Source organism: Carlito syrichta, unplaced genomic scaffold, assembly GCF_000164805.1.
Source record: "Carlito syrichta isolate Samal-C Ts95f unplaced genomic scaffold, Tarsius_syrichta-2.0.1 Scaffold314861, whole genome shotgun sequence".
Classification (NCBI taxonomy): Eukaryota; Metazoa; Chordata; class Mammalia; order Primates; family Tarsiidae; genus Carlito; species Carlito syrichta.
This window is the reverse complement of record NW_007258957.1, coordinates 128,367-143,551: the sequence shown is the minus strand read 5'-3', so window position 1 is coordinate 143,551 and position 15,185 is coordinate 128,367. Positions and strand designations below refer to the sequence as shown.

Sequence of the window (15,185 nt, the reverse complement as noted above, 5' to 3'; positions counted from 1 at the left end):
TGCAGAACCTCAGGAAGGTTGTCAGCAACCAGCTCAGCACTCTACCCAACAGACACTCAATATACACGGTTGACGAACGAAAATGAGTGTGAGTTGAAGAGTAGAAAAAAAAAGCCACAAAAGCAGTTTACAGCGTTCAAGGTTCAAAATGAGACATGTAGGATACTGACCTTTGTTTTGTTTTCTTCGGCAAACCCAGGGGTGTCTGTGTCTGGGGGGTAGGCAACTGTAACGTAGACATTATACGGCTTCACCTGCATTTCAGAAACATGTGCGTGTTCAGTACACAAGACACAGTTGGCGCTGGCTGTCCTGATTCTCAAAAGGTGGCGAGACCAGCAGGGTGATTCTGTAAGTGCAGAACTACCAGCAGCTGCATCAAAAATCCCTCTCCATGAAGATGATTCCAAAATGAAGGCAAAAAGCTCACCCTAACCTCGACTTCAGAAAACAGCTAAACCTAAAGTCTGGCAAATCACCTCCTTCTCAGTGTCTTCTACTCCCACTGCCCAGGCAGAGGTCTGGGGAGATGTCCCTTGAGGAGAGGAGACAGTGTTTAAGGAGTCTGGCCATTCTCCCCTGCGCACTGTACACCGTTCAAGCACCTCGTCAAGGCAATGGAACTGGTCTGCTTTTCCCTCCTCCACCAGACTGCAAATTTGTTTTCCCTCCAGGCTGGTTCTTATACTCTTAGTTGATTTCATCTAAAAATATGTTGAGTCATTAAAATCGTCTCCCCTAAGTCCCTCTTGTGTCTCCCAGACCCAGTCTAGAACCAAATCCAATCCTGAGAAATTTGCTTATTTAAGAACTCCCTGTACAGCCAGACCCCGCCAATTAGGAGGCCAAGAGCCACTTCCTCCAGAACAAAAACCATTCTCCCACTGGGTGGAACCCCCGATGAGACCAGTCCATGTACCTCCCTTGTGGGCAAACTCAGTCCATATTTACACATGGAAATTCATTTGCCTTACGTGAAACTCCATTTTCTTCCTCTGATGCTCACAACTGGTTCTCACACTTGTCTACATCACTGCCATGCCTCCACACTCAACTCCCCAGCTCATAAACACACCCTCAAGACACACCCTTCCCACAGACACTGCTCAGCCCCAGTCCTGCTGCAAACTGTTATTTGCCCTGCTAATAAGCAACTCAAAGGGCAATAGTTCACATTATCAAAATCTCAGACTTTGGAGCAACTTTGAGGGATTTAGAGTCTACAATACTCAGTGATCTACCACAGAAACAAAGAACTGAGTACCACATGTTCTCACTCATAAGTGGACCCTGAACTTTTACCATAAAGCTATAAGAAAGAGATTGGAAAAAGTCAGAAACTGCTGGGGGTGGGGGGGCATGCATAACATCAATAAAGATACCTGATCTCAAACCAGGTGAAGTGGGGACCAATGGGAGACCCAAACTTTACCTGTATGATGACCACTTGTATACCTAATCCTGAATTGTACCCTACATCTTTAAAATAAAATTAAAAAAAAAAAATCTCTTGCCATGACTTTTATTTGCCGTTGGCTCACATTTTAGCTCCTGTGAAGACACCTAGAGAATCTGGAAGTGGAAAGGCAGCTGCAAGTGCAGCTCAGTCATGGCACATCTTCAGAAGAACATCCCAGGCTAAAAGTCAACAAGACCACTACCTAGAGTGTAACGGCCTTCAGGAGTGTGCAAGGTGCCATTTCATCATGTATCCCTTCCTCTCCTTGGTTCCTTCATGAAGCACAGTTCTGAAGCCTGTGGGGAGAGCTGCAGGGGTTGGGAGAAGCATGTAGAAGCTTGTGAGCAAAAGGGCCCAGCCGGCCAACCCAGAAAGCGCAACAGAGAAAGGGAGATGTCTTTGTTGGTTCCGTTCCAGCACAACTAGGGCATGAACTAGCTCATCCACTCAGCACCGACAGGACACGCAGCTTCACGGCCCAGCTATGCTCACACATAGCTCTGGACCAGGCCAGGCGGTGAGGCTGATGAGTAAGCAACTTTGCTTCCACTTGTTTTTGAGGTAGTGACTTTGTAAAAAACTTGTCTCCCACAGCCTTGCCCTCTACTGCACATAGAAAAAAGCCAGTGAGCGGTCATTAGACGGCTCATACAAAAACTGACACTGGCTGCTCAGACAGCCATGTCCATGCTGCCCCTCTGCAATCTCCCCTGCAGTAAGTGAGGATAGTGGCACCTAAGTGAATGTGAGGCAGGATTTCAAAGCAGTGTTTCTCAAACTCAAGGTTATGGCTGAATTGCCAAAGGTTAAAACCATTTTTCAGAGTGGCTTTCTCATAGATTGCTGGGGTTAGAGGCAATGAGTCCAGTCCCTTCCTGGGCTGGTATCCTCACTACGACCATTGAGTCAAATGAGTCTCCCAGTCTCTGGTTGGATACCTTCAGTGGCTAGTCTATTTCTGCACTCTTTTGTCTGTTCATCCAATGAGTACTTATTGAATTAATACTATGTGCCAATATCATTCTAAGAACAAAGCATATGGATGTGAGCATAAGAGACATAATCCCTGCCTGCATGAAGATTCTAGTCTCCTAAAACTTTTGGTCAAACAATTTGCTAAAAATCTGAACACACTCAACTATATCTACACCTTCATTTTATCTCTGCTCTCATAGCCCTGTCAAGGAAATGGGAGTAGCTTGGCTTTACTTGTTCTCAGTAAGACAATGCTGACTCCTTAAGATCACCACTTTTTCCAACAATGGAGAGGCCAGGTTTTCACTAACTGATTGCCCCATTACCCTAGCCATTGTGTGCTTCTCCTCATCCCTACTGCCTGACCATTTTCTGTTCCCCCTCCCCAGCCCACTCCCATCATACTATCACTTTTTCCCTTCTGCCTGGCCTCAACCTCAAACAGGAAAACAACTGACCACTTGCTCAAGAACTGTAATTATCAAAATAATCTACCTGTGATGTGCTGTTTCTCATTCCATCAAAACAAAGACATGAGGGTTGAAGAGAAGATTCTAGCTGTTTACATGAAACTCCAGAATTTAAGCTTTAGCTTACTTTCAGACCATACTGGGAAGAGATGAGAGAAAGGGGAGGGGCATGATAGGGATAAGATAGGCATAAAGGGGAACGCCTATTTTTTTTCTTTCTTTTGCTTGATCTCTGCTACCACATTTTTGGCTATAACCCGCCTCAGAAATCTCTTTTTCCAAAAAGATTAACTTTTTCAAATCTGTAAATAATATACTTGTTCATAAAAGACTGAATAAGAAAAAAGACACTCAAAATGCCAATAAAGCATTCTTTCAAAGTTACTCATTATACCCTACAACACTGCCAGGGTTCTACCTTAGTTTGGGGGCAGAGGGCAATAGACAGAAAGACTTCAAAGTTAATTAAACCAAAAAGGACTGTAGTAAGTGTTTCAAGTTTGAGCAATTACATATGATTCCTGCCACAGAAAACACACTCACCTTGACTAAATTATCTTGGTTTCATTAAACACTACTCTAGGTTGGTAGGGAAACAATAATTAGTTTGATGTAAGTTCTACCACGAACAAACCCGATTTTGATGACTGCATTTATCTTCCCCAAAATCTATTTTTCATGGTATAGGTTCGTTGTTTTATTTTTTGACATCTTTAGTGGAGTCCAAATATGGACAGAAGTCAAACAGACTTGAGTGTCAGGGCCAGCCACCAGCAGCTGAAGGAACCCTGTCAGGATTAGCGACTCACCTTCTCCTCTTTCCTTTTCTTTATTAGCATCTCTGTGCTACCTGAAGTGAAACCAGGCCACTCAGATGATACATTTTGCCCCAAGTAGTGAATCCCAACATAGCTCTGCAAAAAGCTCTGATGCACAAAACAGCTCCAAAACAGCCTTTCACCTACATGTTCTAAGATGGAAATAAAGGGCTGACGCAGCTACCCAGATGAATCAAGCAATCTCTGGCCTGAATTCCAGACACCTCATCTGTTGTGGAATGACAGAAGGTAGTCAAGAGCTTGGGCCTTTTTACTATATCTGTCACAAAGTAACTATGTGACTTTGAGCAACTCACTGAATTTATCAGTTTATCTTATCTATGAGGTAGTATCACAATATCTACCTCACATATTTCACAAACTGTGTTTTTTAACATTTTTATTATAAAGATGCAGGGTACATTTCAGGGTTAGGTATATAAACATTGATCATGCGGGTACCCTTTGGAAGACAGTGTGGCAATTCCTGAAAGAACTAGAAATCAAACTTTCATATGACCCATTGGGAATACACGCAAATCATTCCACTAAAAAGATACCTGCACGTGTATGTTTGTTGCAGCTCTATTCACAACAGCAAAACACAGAACCAACCCTGTTGCTCATCGAAGCTGGACTGGATTAAAAAAATGTGGTACCTATACATAATGGAATATTATGCAGCCATTAAAAAAAACAAAACAAAAACCTGTGGTTTTTAAAAAATGGTATTCCCACACCAAAGGGGCTTTTCAATGTAAAAACTGAAAAAAAAATACCAGTATTCTTGTTTGAAATTTCAAATCCATGTATGCCCTATTGGCTAAGCATATTGTAATAATCTATTACTGATTAAGCGTATTAACCCAGCTGATTCCTCTAGTATGAGAACAGTACAGTCTTATCAGTCCCTAAGTGGTGTATCAGGGCTCAGTCACGGACCCAACAACTCATCTACACTGCAATGCTCATCCCATACATAGGCAGTGTGGCTCTCCATCACACACTATCAAGGTCTCTTCTGGGGATCTTCTAAACAGGAGTTAGCAAACTATGCCCCATGAGTCAAATCTGGCCCTCTGCCTGTTTTTATAAATAAAGTTTTATTTGAACACACTGACACTTGCTCATTCATGTATTGTCTACTATGTAGCTGAGCCAGGTAACTTTTAGACAACATACTTACTACACTTAGCCCTTTATTGAAAATGTTTTGCCAACCCCTGATCTAAATCATTAACCAGGATTCTCAAAAGCATGCTCTTGCTACAAGAGGGCTGGCCACAATGAATCCTCTTCTGGGCTGTTAACATCATGATATAGTATTTTATTTTTATTTCCTTATCTATTTTCACTTTCTATGGTTTCAGCTACTTATGGTCAAGCAAGTTTCAAAATTAGGCAAGTACAGTACAATAAGATACCTTGAGAGAGAGAGACAGGCCACATTCATTGAACTTGTATTACAGTATATCATTACACTTGTTCTATTTTATTATTAGTTAGGTTGTTAATCTCTTACTGTGTCTAATTTATAAATTAAACTTAATCATAGGCATGTGTATATATAGGAAAAAACACAGTACATATAAAGTTCAGTACTATCTACAGTTTTGGGCATCCATTGGGCATCTTGGAACATATCCACCATTGATGGGGGGACAAATGTACAGAGCAGTAGAAAGAAATGTACCTTATCTTTTTCAGTAAGTGATTTGAAGAGATATGTATGTGATGCTCTCTAAACATTCTCATGTGACAACATGAAGTCTACTGCACTCAGCTAAAGTGTAAGGTTGCACACATCATGACAAATACTTATTTTGATGCTAATGCTAACTTTGCCCTTCTTCCATAAAATGTTCCATTAACTGTGAAAAAAAAAAAGCATTCACTCTCCTCAACACTTTTTTTAAAATATGAAAGAAAATATAAGTAAAAAGAGAGCCAAATGATTTTTTTTATTCCAACTCTCACATTTCACCAATGAGAAAACTGAAACCAAGTTAAATGGATTTGTCTAAAAGCTAAGGTTTGGCTAATAGCTGATTCAAGCTCTTCCTTCACATGTATACTAATTTTATTATTCATTCATAAGGACAGATCTTTTAGTTTAAAAAACAATCTCTATAGAATATACGGTTAACCTTACCCATACTCACATATTATTAGATCAATAATACTGAAGATATTACTAGCACTTTGTGTATCAAAACCCCATAACCATTGCATCTGTCACAAATGTAATCTTTATGTAATGAGAAAACGTTAACTGCCAAACTTAGAGTTGAGTCAAATCTCTTTCACTAATGTCAAATCTGCAAGTCTCAAACTTAATATAATAATATAAGTAAAGAAGCTACAAAATGTGCATTGTTGAGCTGAAAGGAATAAACACAGAAAGGAATACAATTTTTACCTCCATCTGCAAAGCTTCAGCCAATCCCCTGATGGCAAACTTGGATGAAGAGTAGGCCGTGAAACCAAACAATCCCAACTGTCCCGCCTGGGAGGACACAAATACGATTCGGCCCACCCGGCGCTCCTTCATGGTGGTGATCACTGCTCGGCTGGGGTACACGCTGCCCAGGTAATTGATGCTCATTAATTTCTGTGGGGAACAAAGGACACATGAGGAGTGAATAAGGTCAAAAGCCTTAAGGCTGCCTCTTCGGGAACTGTGTTTGCTTTCTGGATTTAAGTTTCTCAATGGAAGCTCAACAGATTTGTTGAATGAATGGATGATTAAATGAGGGTGCAAATGAGACATTACTTAAAGCCAATCATTTGAAACCTCGTGACCTACCATTTGAAGCCTATTTCAATCTAGCTTTGCATTCTCACAATGATACCAGTTATGTCTTCACTGAAAACTGTTCAAAATTCATTTTATTCCTTACAAAAAGTACACTGTACATTGCAGGTAATACTTTTTGAAAGACCGTGTTAGAAAAGAGCTTCTGAATATTTCTAGTCTTATTAGTTCTAAACTAAAAAAAAGACCACAAAAAGTAAGACAGTGGTAAAAGGTTTCAAGCCTTGGGTCTACCATTTCTTGCCTATTTGATGATGAAGAAAAAAGTCAGCCATTCTACTCATTTTCTGAGCTGGAAATGAGGTTAATATGGGAACAGACCTCACAGGATGTTACAAGGATTAAAAGAGAAGACACAAGTTAAGTGCTGGCACAACCCTGGCCCACAGTATGCACTCAAGAAACGTAGGCTCTTACATTATGGTGGGTAAGAGTTTACAGAGGGACCAACAGGATATTTTCCTTTTATCCTGAAAGTTCTTAAAAACCTTACATTTAACTTGAAAATCTAAGAATACTTGCAATAAAATGTTTCTATGTCACTTGCATTAAAATGTTGCAAATATTGAAATACTCATAAAAATATTAGATCTTCATATAAAACTGAATATGTAAATAAGTTAATATGTATTCATATAAACTTCAATTGGGAAACGTTAAGTCAATTATGATTTATTAACTCAAGAGAATATTGCCTAACTTTTAAAAATAATGACCAGATCCAGCCTGGGCAACACTGTAAGACCCTGTCTCTCAAAAAAATAATAATAATACCAAAAATAAATAAAAGATAAAAATGACGACTAGAAACACTGGGAGTGACAAGACAAAATATTTACACTATAAGTTTTTTAAAAAACAGAAAGCAGATGGTATTTACACTGTGACTGTAACTATTTTAAATATTACAAGTTCACATGCTCAGGAGCAAAACCAAAGAAACATAGTAATTTGTAAGTAACTGTGTTAGGATATAGAATCGGTTTTTGTTTCCCCAAAATGTGTTCCAATGTTATTATATTACTTTGATAATTAAAATGTTCTTTTAAAAAAGTATCTGAAAAAGGATTGCACACTGAGCCCATGTGTTTACCTCAGCACCCTTTAGAGACCCCATTAATATCTGAGCTTTTTTTTTAAGGCAAGAACCCACAAGAACAAAGAAAATAGGAATAAAAATAATAATAATCTTTCCGAAGCTGAAGAATAGAATGAGGAGAGATAACTAACTTAGCAGGCCAAAGAAAACTGAATAGTAAGCAGGGCGGCGGGGAGGACTAAAAAGCAGAATTATACCACAAAGCTTCAAAAGACTCAAGCTGAACCACGAATCTCAGGGGCAAGGGGAAGGGGGTCGTGGGCAGAAAGGCAGGAATATGGACTAAGAGAAACAGCCCAAATGTACATCTATAATGAATGCATAAACAAAATGTAGTCTATCCATACAATGGAATATCATCACCCTATACAGAAAAACGAAGCGCTGATACATGCTACAACTTGGATGAACCTCAAAAACCTCATGCTAAGTGAAAGAAGTCATACACAAAAGAGCACGTATCACATGATTCCATTTATACAAAATATCCAGAGAGACCAGACTACAGACCGGGGTATCAGAAGGTGGGGGATGTGGGGGGAATGGGGAGCAACTGCTTACCAGGTACAGGGTTGCCCTTTGGAGTGATGAAAATGTTTTGCACCTAGACAGAGGTGGTGATTGCACAACACTATGAATTTGCTAGATGCCTGTGAACTGTTCATTTTAAAAGGTTTAATTTTATGTTACACAAATTTCACCTCAATTTTTTAAAAAAAATGATGTAGGTTAATGAGCAAAAAAAGAAAAAGAAAAGACAGTAGGATCCTAGATCCTAGATGCCCTTTCCCTCTCCACAGAGTAGATCTGTGCCCCTCTTCCAACCTGGCAGGTGACTGGTGGTTCAGTTGCTAGAGAGAGTTAAGCCAGATAAAGTCAGAGATTTAAGTGAAAATCTTCTGGATGCTGCATACTGACACATCAACTCTCTTTCCCAAATCCACTTTCATAACACCGTAAGCAGGCATGTCTTTCCCAGGCAGAAGACTGGAAGACTCTTCTCAGGGCTTCTGGTCAACCTAAGGGAATGGTCTACAAATACTGACACTGAACCTTCCCCCAGAGATATGACCCAGATAATCACCCTTAAGAAGGGCCCATAATTAAACACCTCTATCCACAGGCAAGGAATTCTCCATTAGCTCAGTGGTACACTGTTCTTAAATATGAAAACATAGTCAAGGGCCACCAGACGTCCAAGCAAAGCCTCTGACATGAAAGGCAGAGGTACTGGCCTCTTAGATGAAATAAACACATGTACAAAGCAGAGACAATGAAAAGACAAAAAAAAAATCATCCTAAATAGCCACAGATAGATGAGAGGAGACAGCACCAAGAAACATAAAGAAAACCATTAAACACGAAAATTAAGAGAAATGTGTTGGGGTTCCCCAAGATCACACCCAGGTGCATGATTCACTAGAAGTTCTAAGTTCTTAGCAGGTGGTTGTACTCATGATTAAGATTTATTACAGAAAAAGGATACAAAGCAAAATCAGCAAAGAAAAGAGATACATGGGGAAAAGTCCAGAAGAAACCAGGTGCAAGTTGCCGACAGTTCTCGCCCATCAGAGTCATATAGGAAGTACTTAATTCTCCCAGCAATGAGTTGTGACAACACGTGCAAAGTACTGTGTACAGGCATCTTATGTGCATGTAAACTTCAACTAAAAACTAAAAAGCAAATATATAACCGGGATAGAATTCATTTTAAATAAATGTGATTCCTATCTTCAGAAAATGCATCACATGTGGTACAGAAGGCGTACCCCCCTTCTCCAAAATGCTTGGAACCAGAAGTATTTTGGATTTCAGATTTTCCATATTTTGGAATATTTGCGTAATACCGGTTTAGCATCCCTTACTCAAATATCCAAAATCTGAAATACTCCCATGAGCATTTCCTTTGACCGCTACGTCTGTCCTCAAAAAGTGTCAGATTTTGCAGCATTTCAGATTTTAGATTTTCTGAATAGAGATGCTCAATCCGTAGTAGTGCATCTTCTTACAGGGTTCATTAACAATAAAGCCGTTACTGACTTAACTAGAACAAGGCAAATGACTGAGACTGAAGGGAGAGAGAGAAGAGAGGCAAACAATGGCCCTAGAAGATGACATGCCCCAGAGTATGGTGGTCTCCAGCCTCCATTAAGGGAAAGAGAAGCTGCTCAGTGGAGGTGACAGGGGGAACACAGGAGGAGGTGGGGAAATGAACAGAGAGGCCATGGGGCCCACAGCCATCAACTCCTGGAATGAGGTCTGGTCAATGGACCTAGTGGCAACTGGTTTGGGGCTAACAGTCCTTTCTCTTTAGAAGGCATGATCTCACATGTAGGTGGGGCCGCCTCCAGGAGCTCCCCAGCATCCAGCCTCTCTCAGCTGCTTAGGTCCCTCCCCAGTGGTGACGGGATGACCCCTGCAACTCCTCACACCAGTGTCTACATACGCCTACACCCCCATCCACTCCCAAGATCATCACCTGGCTTCAACTACTCCGACAGCCCCTACTGTTCTCCCTGACATAGCAGGCAGAAAGATCCTCTAAAAACCTAAATGCAGATCATATTGCTCCCTAGCCTAGCTTAAAACCCTTCAGGTTTTGGACTAAGATCCAAAGTCCTCCTGTAGGCCTTCAGGACCCAAGCAGACCCCTTCCCCACACTGCCCCTCACTCAGAAGCTCCAGACACACGAGGCTACTAGTTGATCCTTGAACTCACCCAGCACTGTTCCATGGAGTGGCTGCCTCTGACTCCTCCGAAGCTCTTCCCTTCTCTCTTTTCACACTCATTCTTCGGGTCTCAGGCATCAGAGTCAAGTCCCCTTCCATGCTCCTTCAGAGGCCCCCTCTGTGCCTTTTCCTCTCTATCCGAGCTCCCTGTTCCTGTCCCTCGGCACCTACTCTCCAAAACCCTGCTGCTTATTTGCTTGTTTGTGCATGGTCTGCCCAGCCTTACTTGGGCCAAGACTTTATTTTCTTGCTCACCACTGCATCCCCAGGCCCCAGAACAATGCTTGATGCCCTAGACGTTCTCTTGAATATTTGTGGATTGAATGAATAAAAGGAGAAGGAAATGAGCATTATGAAACAACTATTATGGACCAAGCATCATGCAGACATTGCAATACTTAATCCTCAGAGCTCCGTGAACTAGAGAGATGGAAGCTGGGGGGTGGGAGAAAGCTGAGGCCAGAAGAAAACAGAGTGTCTTGCCTGAGAGCACACAGCTAGCAAGTGGTAGGACTTAAAACCATCAGAAGCAAGATCTGAAACCAGTTTAGTCTGATGCCAAAGGCTACTTTTTCCTACAGTACCATGCTTCTGGAAAATAGAGCAACAGTCTATGTGGGTGGGTACAGGTGTGGAAGAGACGCTGGTGGTCACAGAAAAGGAAGAAACTAGTTCTTTTTTAAAAGAGGAAAGAAATGGCAGTATGAATGGGTTGAGAGAAAAGTGAGTTTTTAAAAAGATTCAAATGGTGCATTTTAAAATATTTCAACATGCTTCATATCATTCCACACACTTTTTTTTGTCTTTCCTCATTTCACCTGCTTCACATGTTCTCCTTGTCACTGATACCAACATTCACTCACCTACTATACACTCTGTTTCTTCCATTCTTGTTCACTATCATACACCTCCACAGGACACCTTCACTTGATTATCTTGGTGCTTCCATCTGACACACAAACGTACATAATAACCACTCCCGCTACCCCTGACAGATATGTCTTGCTTGCTGAGATCCTACCCTTAAACTATGCATTTATTGCAACCACACAAGTATTTATTATTCAATTCACTCTCTGCCCTACATGTTCACACAAGTGAGTCTGCCAATCCTCCCTCCATATCATCTTACACACAAACATGCCCACACATGTGTGCACACACTCTTAACACCTATACCTCTTTTTTCTGGCTACCTCCCAAGTCTTTTGTTTGATCATTTCATGCCCAGACTACAACAACTATCTTCCCTAATTGATTCTTTACACAGCTGTTGACAGACTCTTCAAAAATCCCTCTTCCATTCCTTACAGACAAAGGCATACAAGTCTATGCAGCTATCTTCTATGCCCAGTTGACAAAGGCGGCTAAAGACACTCACGTTCTACCCCTCTGCTTGTATCTACCTCTCGACTCTGCTGTCGTGCCTTAAGTGAAACACAGAGCTTCTGGTGCTTTCCCACAGCCCACCAGAAGCAAGAAAGCGATCTACAGAATTGGTCTAGTAGTCTCTTTTCCTATGAAAGTGAAATGTAATTTGACATTCAAATATTCAAAACCCACTGTTATGATGCTCAATAGAAACACTAAGAAAAAGACAATGATGCACTGCCATCTAAAACATGTTTTGCACTTTAAAAATATTTCAAATTGTATGTCCATTTCTTTGGTGCTGAAATAAATTGCTACAAGAGGTTCCTTGGCAAATTTGTATAAAAGTATCAACATAAATAGTATGCATTATCTTGACTTGAGAACTCTAGCAAGTCTGTTCTTCAACTTTTTTGGTTTCTTGTTAATAATACTAACATTTGACATGAACACTCAATATCTCTTAATGTTTACAAAGTGTTCTCAGTGAATCACTGTAGTACACTGTGTCAGATTAGAAGTTTCCTTACTATTTTACATTTAAGAAAATCAAAGTTCAGAGACCTGTCTAAACCCTTAAGGTTTTTAGGGTCATGGCACTGGAAACAAAACCTTGTTCTGCCTTCTTCTAGTCTTCTCAAGCATCCATGAAGATCTGAATGCATTCACCTATTTCATTCTTTTAGCCTTTACCTATGGCTTGTTCTACTTTTGTATGTTGGCTACCCCAATGAGCAAACATTTTTACTTACTTCAAAAGTACTAACTTCCAGATCTTCAAATTTTCCTGATAATGATAATCCTGCACAGTTTACAAGCATGTCCACTGGACCCAGTTTTTCCTGTGCCTAGAAAAATGTATCAGAGGAGGTATGAGAAAGAGAGAAGCCACTTAGCAACAAATCCATGCTAGTACATAGCATCTACAAAACTGCTAAATCTATAGGAAATATTTACCTACTTCGAGTCACACAGCAAAATAGTAAGAACCAATCAAACATCAAGCACATTAATTTTAATTAGCCCAACCTCTTACTTGTTTTATGACATTCTCTACTTGGTTATAGTCTTGAGACACATCAACTGATATACAAAGCACCACCTGTTAAAAAAGAAAAAAATGATCAAAGATATGCAGGCATCAAAACTTTTTTTTGCAGATGTTTTTAAAATGAAAGACAATTCTTTCCAATAGAGAAAAAGACTAATTTTGAATGTACAGACCGCAGTGTTTGAAATCTGCCGATGGTGCAATTAGTAGAATCTAGTTTTCTTGGCAGTTTTTGGAGTTAAGCAAACTCCTAAGAATGTTTTAAGAAATGTAAAAATGTTCTTCTTGAAATGCCACTAATCTACAGTGACAGAAAGCAGATCAGGGGATTCCCACAGCCAGGAATGGAGGACAGCATGAACTATGAAAGGGCACAGGCAGACTCTGAGGAGAGATGGAAATGTTCTGGATCTGGATGGTAGTAGTGTCTCACAAGTGTGTATATCTGTCAAAAGCCATTAAGCTATACGCTTCAAATGAATGTGGTTCATTTTACATAAATTGTGTCTCAATAAAGTCCGTAAAAAGAATAATATAAACCTAACAAATAAGTTTTTAAATATACTTCCCTTGAAGCAGTATCAGGGCTCTGACAACCCTACTGGGATTCATTCAGTATCATTCATTCAGTATCAGTAAGTGGAGTAAAGAGGTGAGTGCTATTTCCAGAAATCATACTAAGTCTGAGTTCAGAGACTAGGTCAGATGACAGCAAAAGTGGACCTTGGGATGTTATCTGACAAGGAAAGCCAAGGGTCAGTCAGCTTGAAAGAGCTCAACTGGGAACTGAGTCATATTTGGTTCACTCCATTTAGACTTTGAAAAGAAAAAAAGGAAAGAAAGGAAGAAGAAAAGTGGGAGGAAAGCACAGACTTGGGTGCTTACTTTGACAGAAATGTATGAAATAGAAAGCAAGAGCCCTAAAAGGAGTGAACAGTGAGTGGCTGTTTTAATTTTCCTTTTCAGGTCATGTTTTCAAAACAAGAGCCGAGACCTCCAACAGAGGAATGTTCTATGTTCCAAAGAAGGTCACTGCAAGAAGCAGAAAAGTGTTCTTGATTTCTCAGTCTTTCCATGAATTCTTCCCTTTTGAGAAGGGTTGCCAAACTAACAGGGAGACAGAGTGTGTGTGCTTGGGAGGTACATCACACCAAAACCATATGCCCCTCCTGTGGAGTCATGAGTCCAGGGGTAGTGTGTTATACAGGAAGAAATGGCATGGCCTTTAGAAAGCCTGGGCTCCAATCCTGGCTCTTCATTCACTAGTTGAGCAGAACCTGAGAAGGGTGTAGTGGCCTCCACAATAAAGAAGGGATCAGAAGCTGGTGATGACCAAGATTCTCTCCTATTCTAGGAAGTCACACCAAAGGGCTGAATGAAGAGACCCTTTAATGTCATGATGTATTATCCCCTGAAAAAAGAGATCCATTGCCTTAGGATCAGTTACAACAGGCAGAAAATTGTATTTAATGCAAGAAGGAACCCCATCCAAATTATCTAAATTTCCAAAAAAAGCAAACTGCCCCCTTCACAAGCATGACCTAGAGCATTCCAGTCTAGAGGAGAGGCCCTTGGTTGCAATATACTCCAAGTAGATTTATACCCACACACTCACACAGAAAACATTTTCTAAAGGCAGTAGAAATCATATGATTAAGTTTAAAGCATATTTTTTCATGCAGTATTAGATCGGTTACTGTAAATAAAATCTATACCACAGACAAGTAAAAAAAAAAGTCACCAAAAAAATTTTAAAAGTCCCAAGAAGGTGGGATGGCAGAGGGATAAAACTCACTCTTGTCCACTCCAGCCCTGATTATCTGCCTTCTTTGATGTAAAAAAGTTTTCCACCTGCCCTAAAGCCCTTTGATAGATGAAGTGGAGTAGGTGTTGTAATGAAGAAGCTCAGCAGAGACAGTGCTGGCAGAAGGCAAGACTGGCCTTGGGCATGAGCTTTCAGGTTCCATGGCTTTACACCACACTCCTTAATCTACAGAAATATACGGGAAAAAATGGGGATTTACACAGCTGGTGTTCTTCCAATGCTTGTGGGCTTCAGAGAAGAGGTACAAGCAGAAGCCACAGTCCTAGAAAAAACTCACAGTGTACAAGGAGATGTGGACAGGATTTTTCACCTGCAACATAGATTGCAATAGCACAAGAAAAAAAAAATGAATCAGGCTTGGTGGTTCAGCCTGTAATCCCACACCTTTAAGAGGCTGAGTGGATTGCCTGAGCCCGCGGGTTCGACACCCACCTGGACAACTTGGCGAGACCTCATCTCTACAATAAATCAAAAATTAGCCGGGTATGGTAGCATGCACCTGTAGTTCCAGCTACTTGGAAGGCTGAGGCGGAAGGATCGCCGGAGCCCAGCAGGTCGAGGCTGCGGTGGGA

General features: G+C 40.7%; 1 protein-coding gene across 1 annotated transcript in view; it reads right to left on the bottom strand.

Annotated features, from left to right (window-relative positions):
* KDSR (3-ketodihydrosphingosine reductase) overlaps positions 1 to 15,185 on the bottom strand; it is a 41,316-nt gene that overhangs the window by 15,176 nt on the left and 10,955 nt on the right. The window contains exons 4-7 of the mRNA XM_021705966.1: positions 12,774 to 12,839; positions 12,490 to 12,585; positions 6,142 to 6,333; positions 171 to 254 (exon numbers count right to left, since the gene is read on the bottom strand). Coding sequence (XP_021561641.1) covers positions 171 to 254; positions 6,142 to 6,333; positions 12,490 to 12,585; positions 12,774 to 12,839 — 438 coding nt within the window. The remainder of the gene's footprint in view (positions 1 to 170; positions 255 to 6,141; positions 6,334 to 12,489; positions 12,586 to 12,773; positions 12,840 to 15,185) is intronic.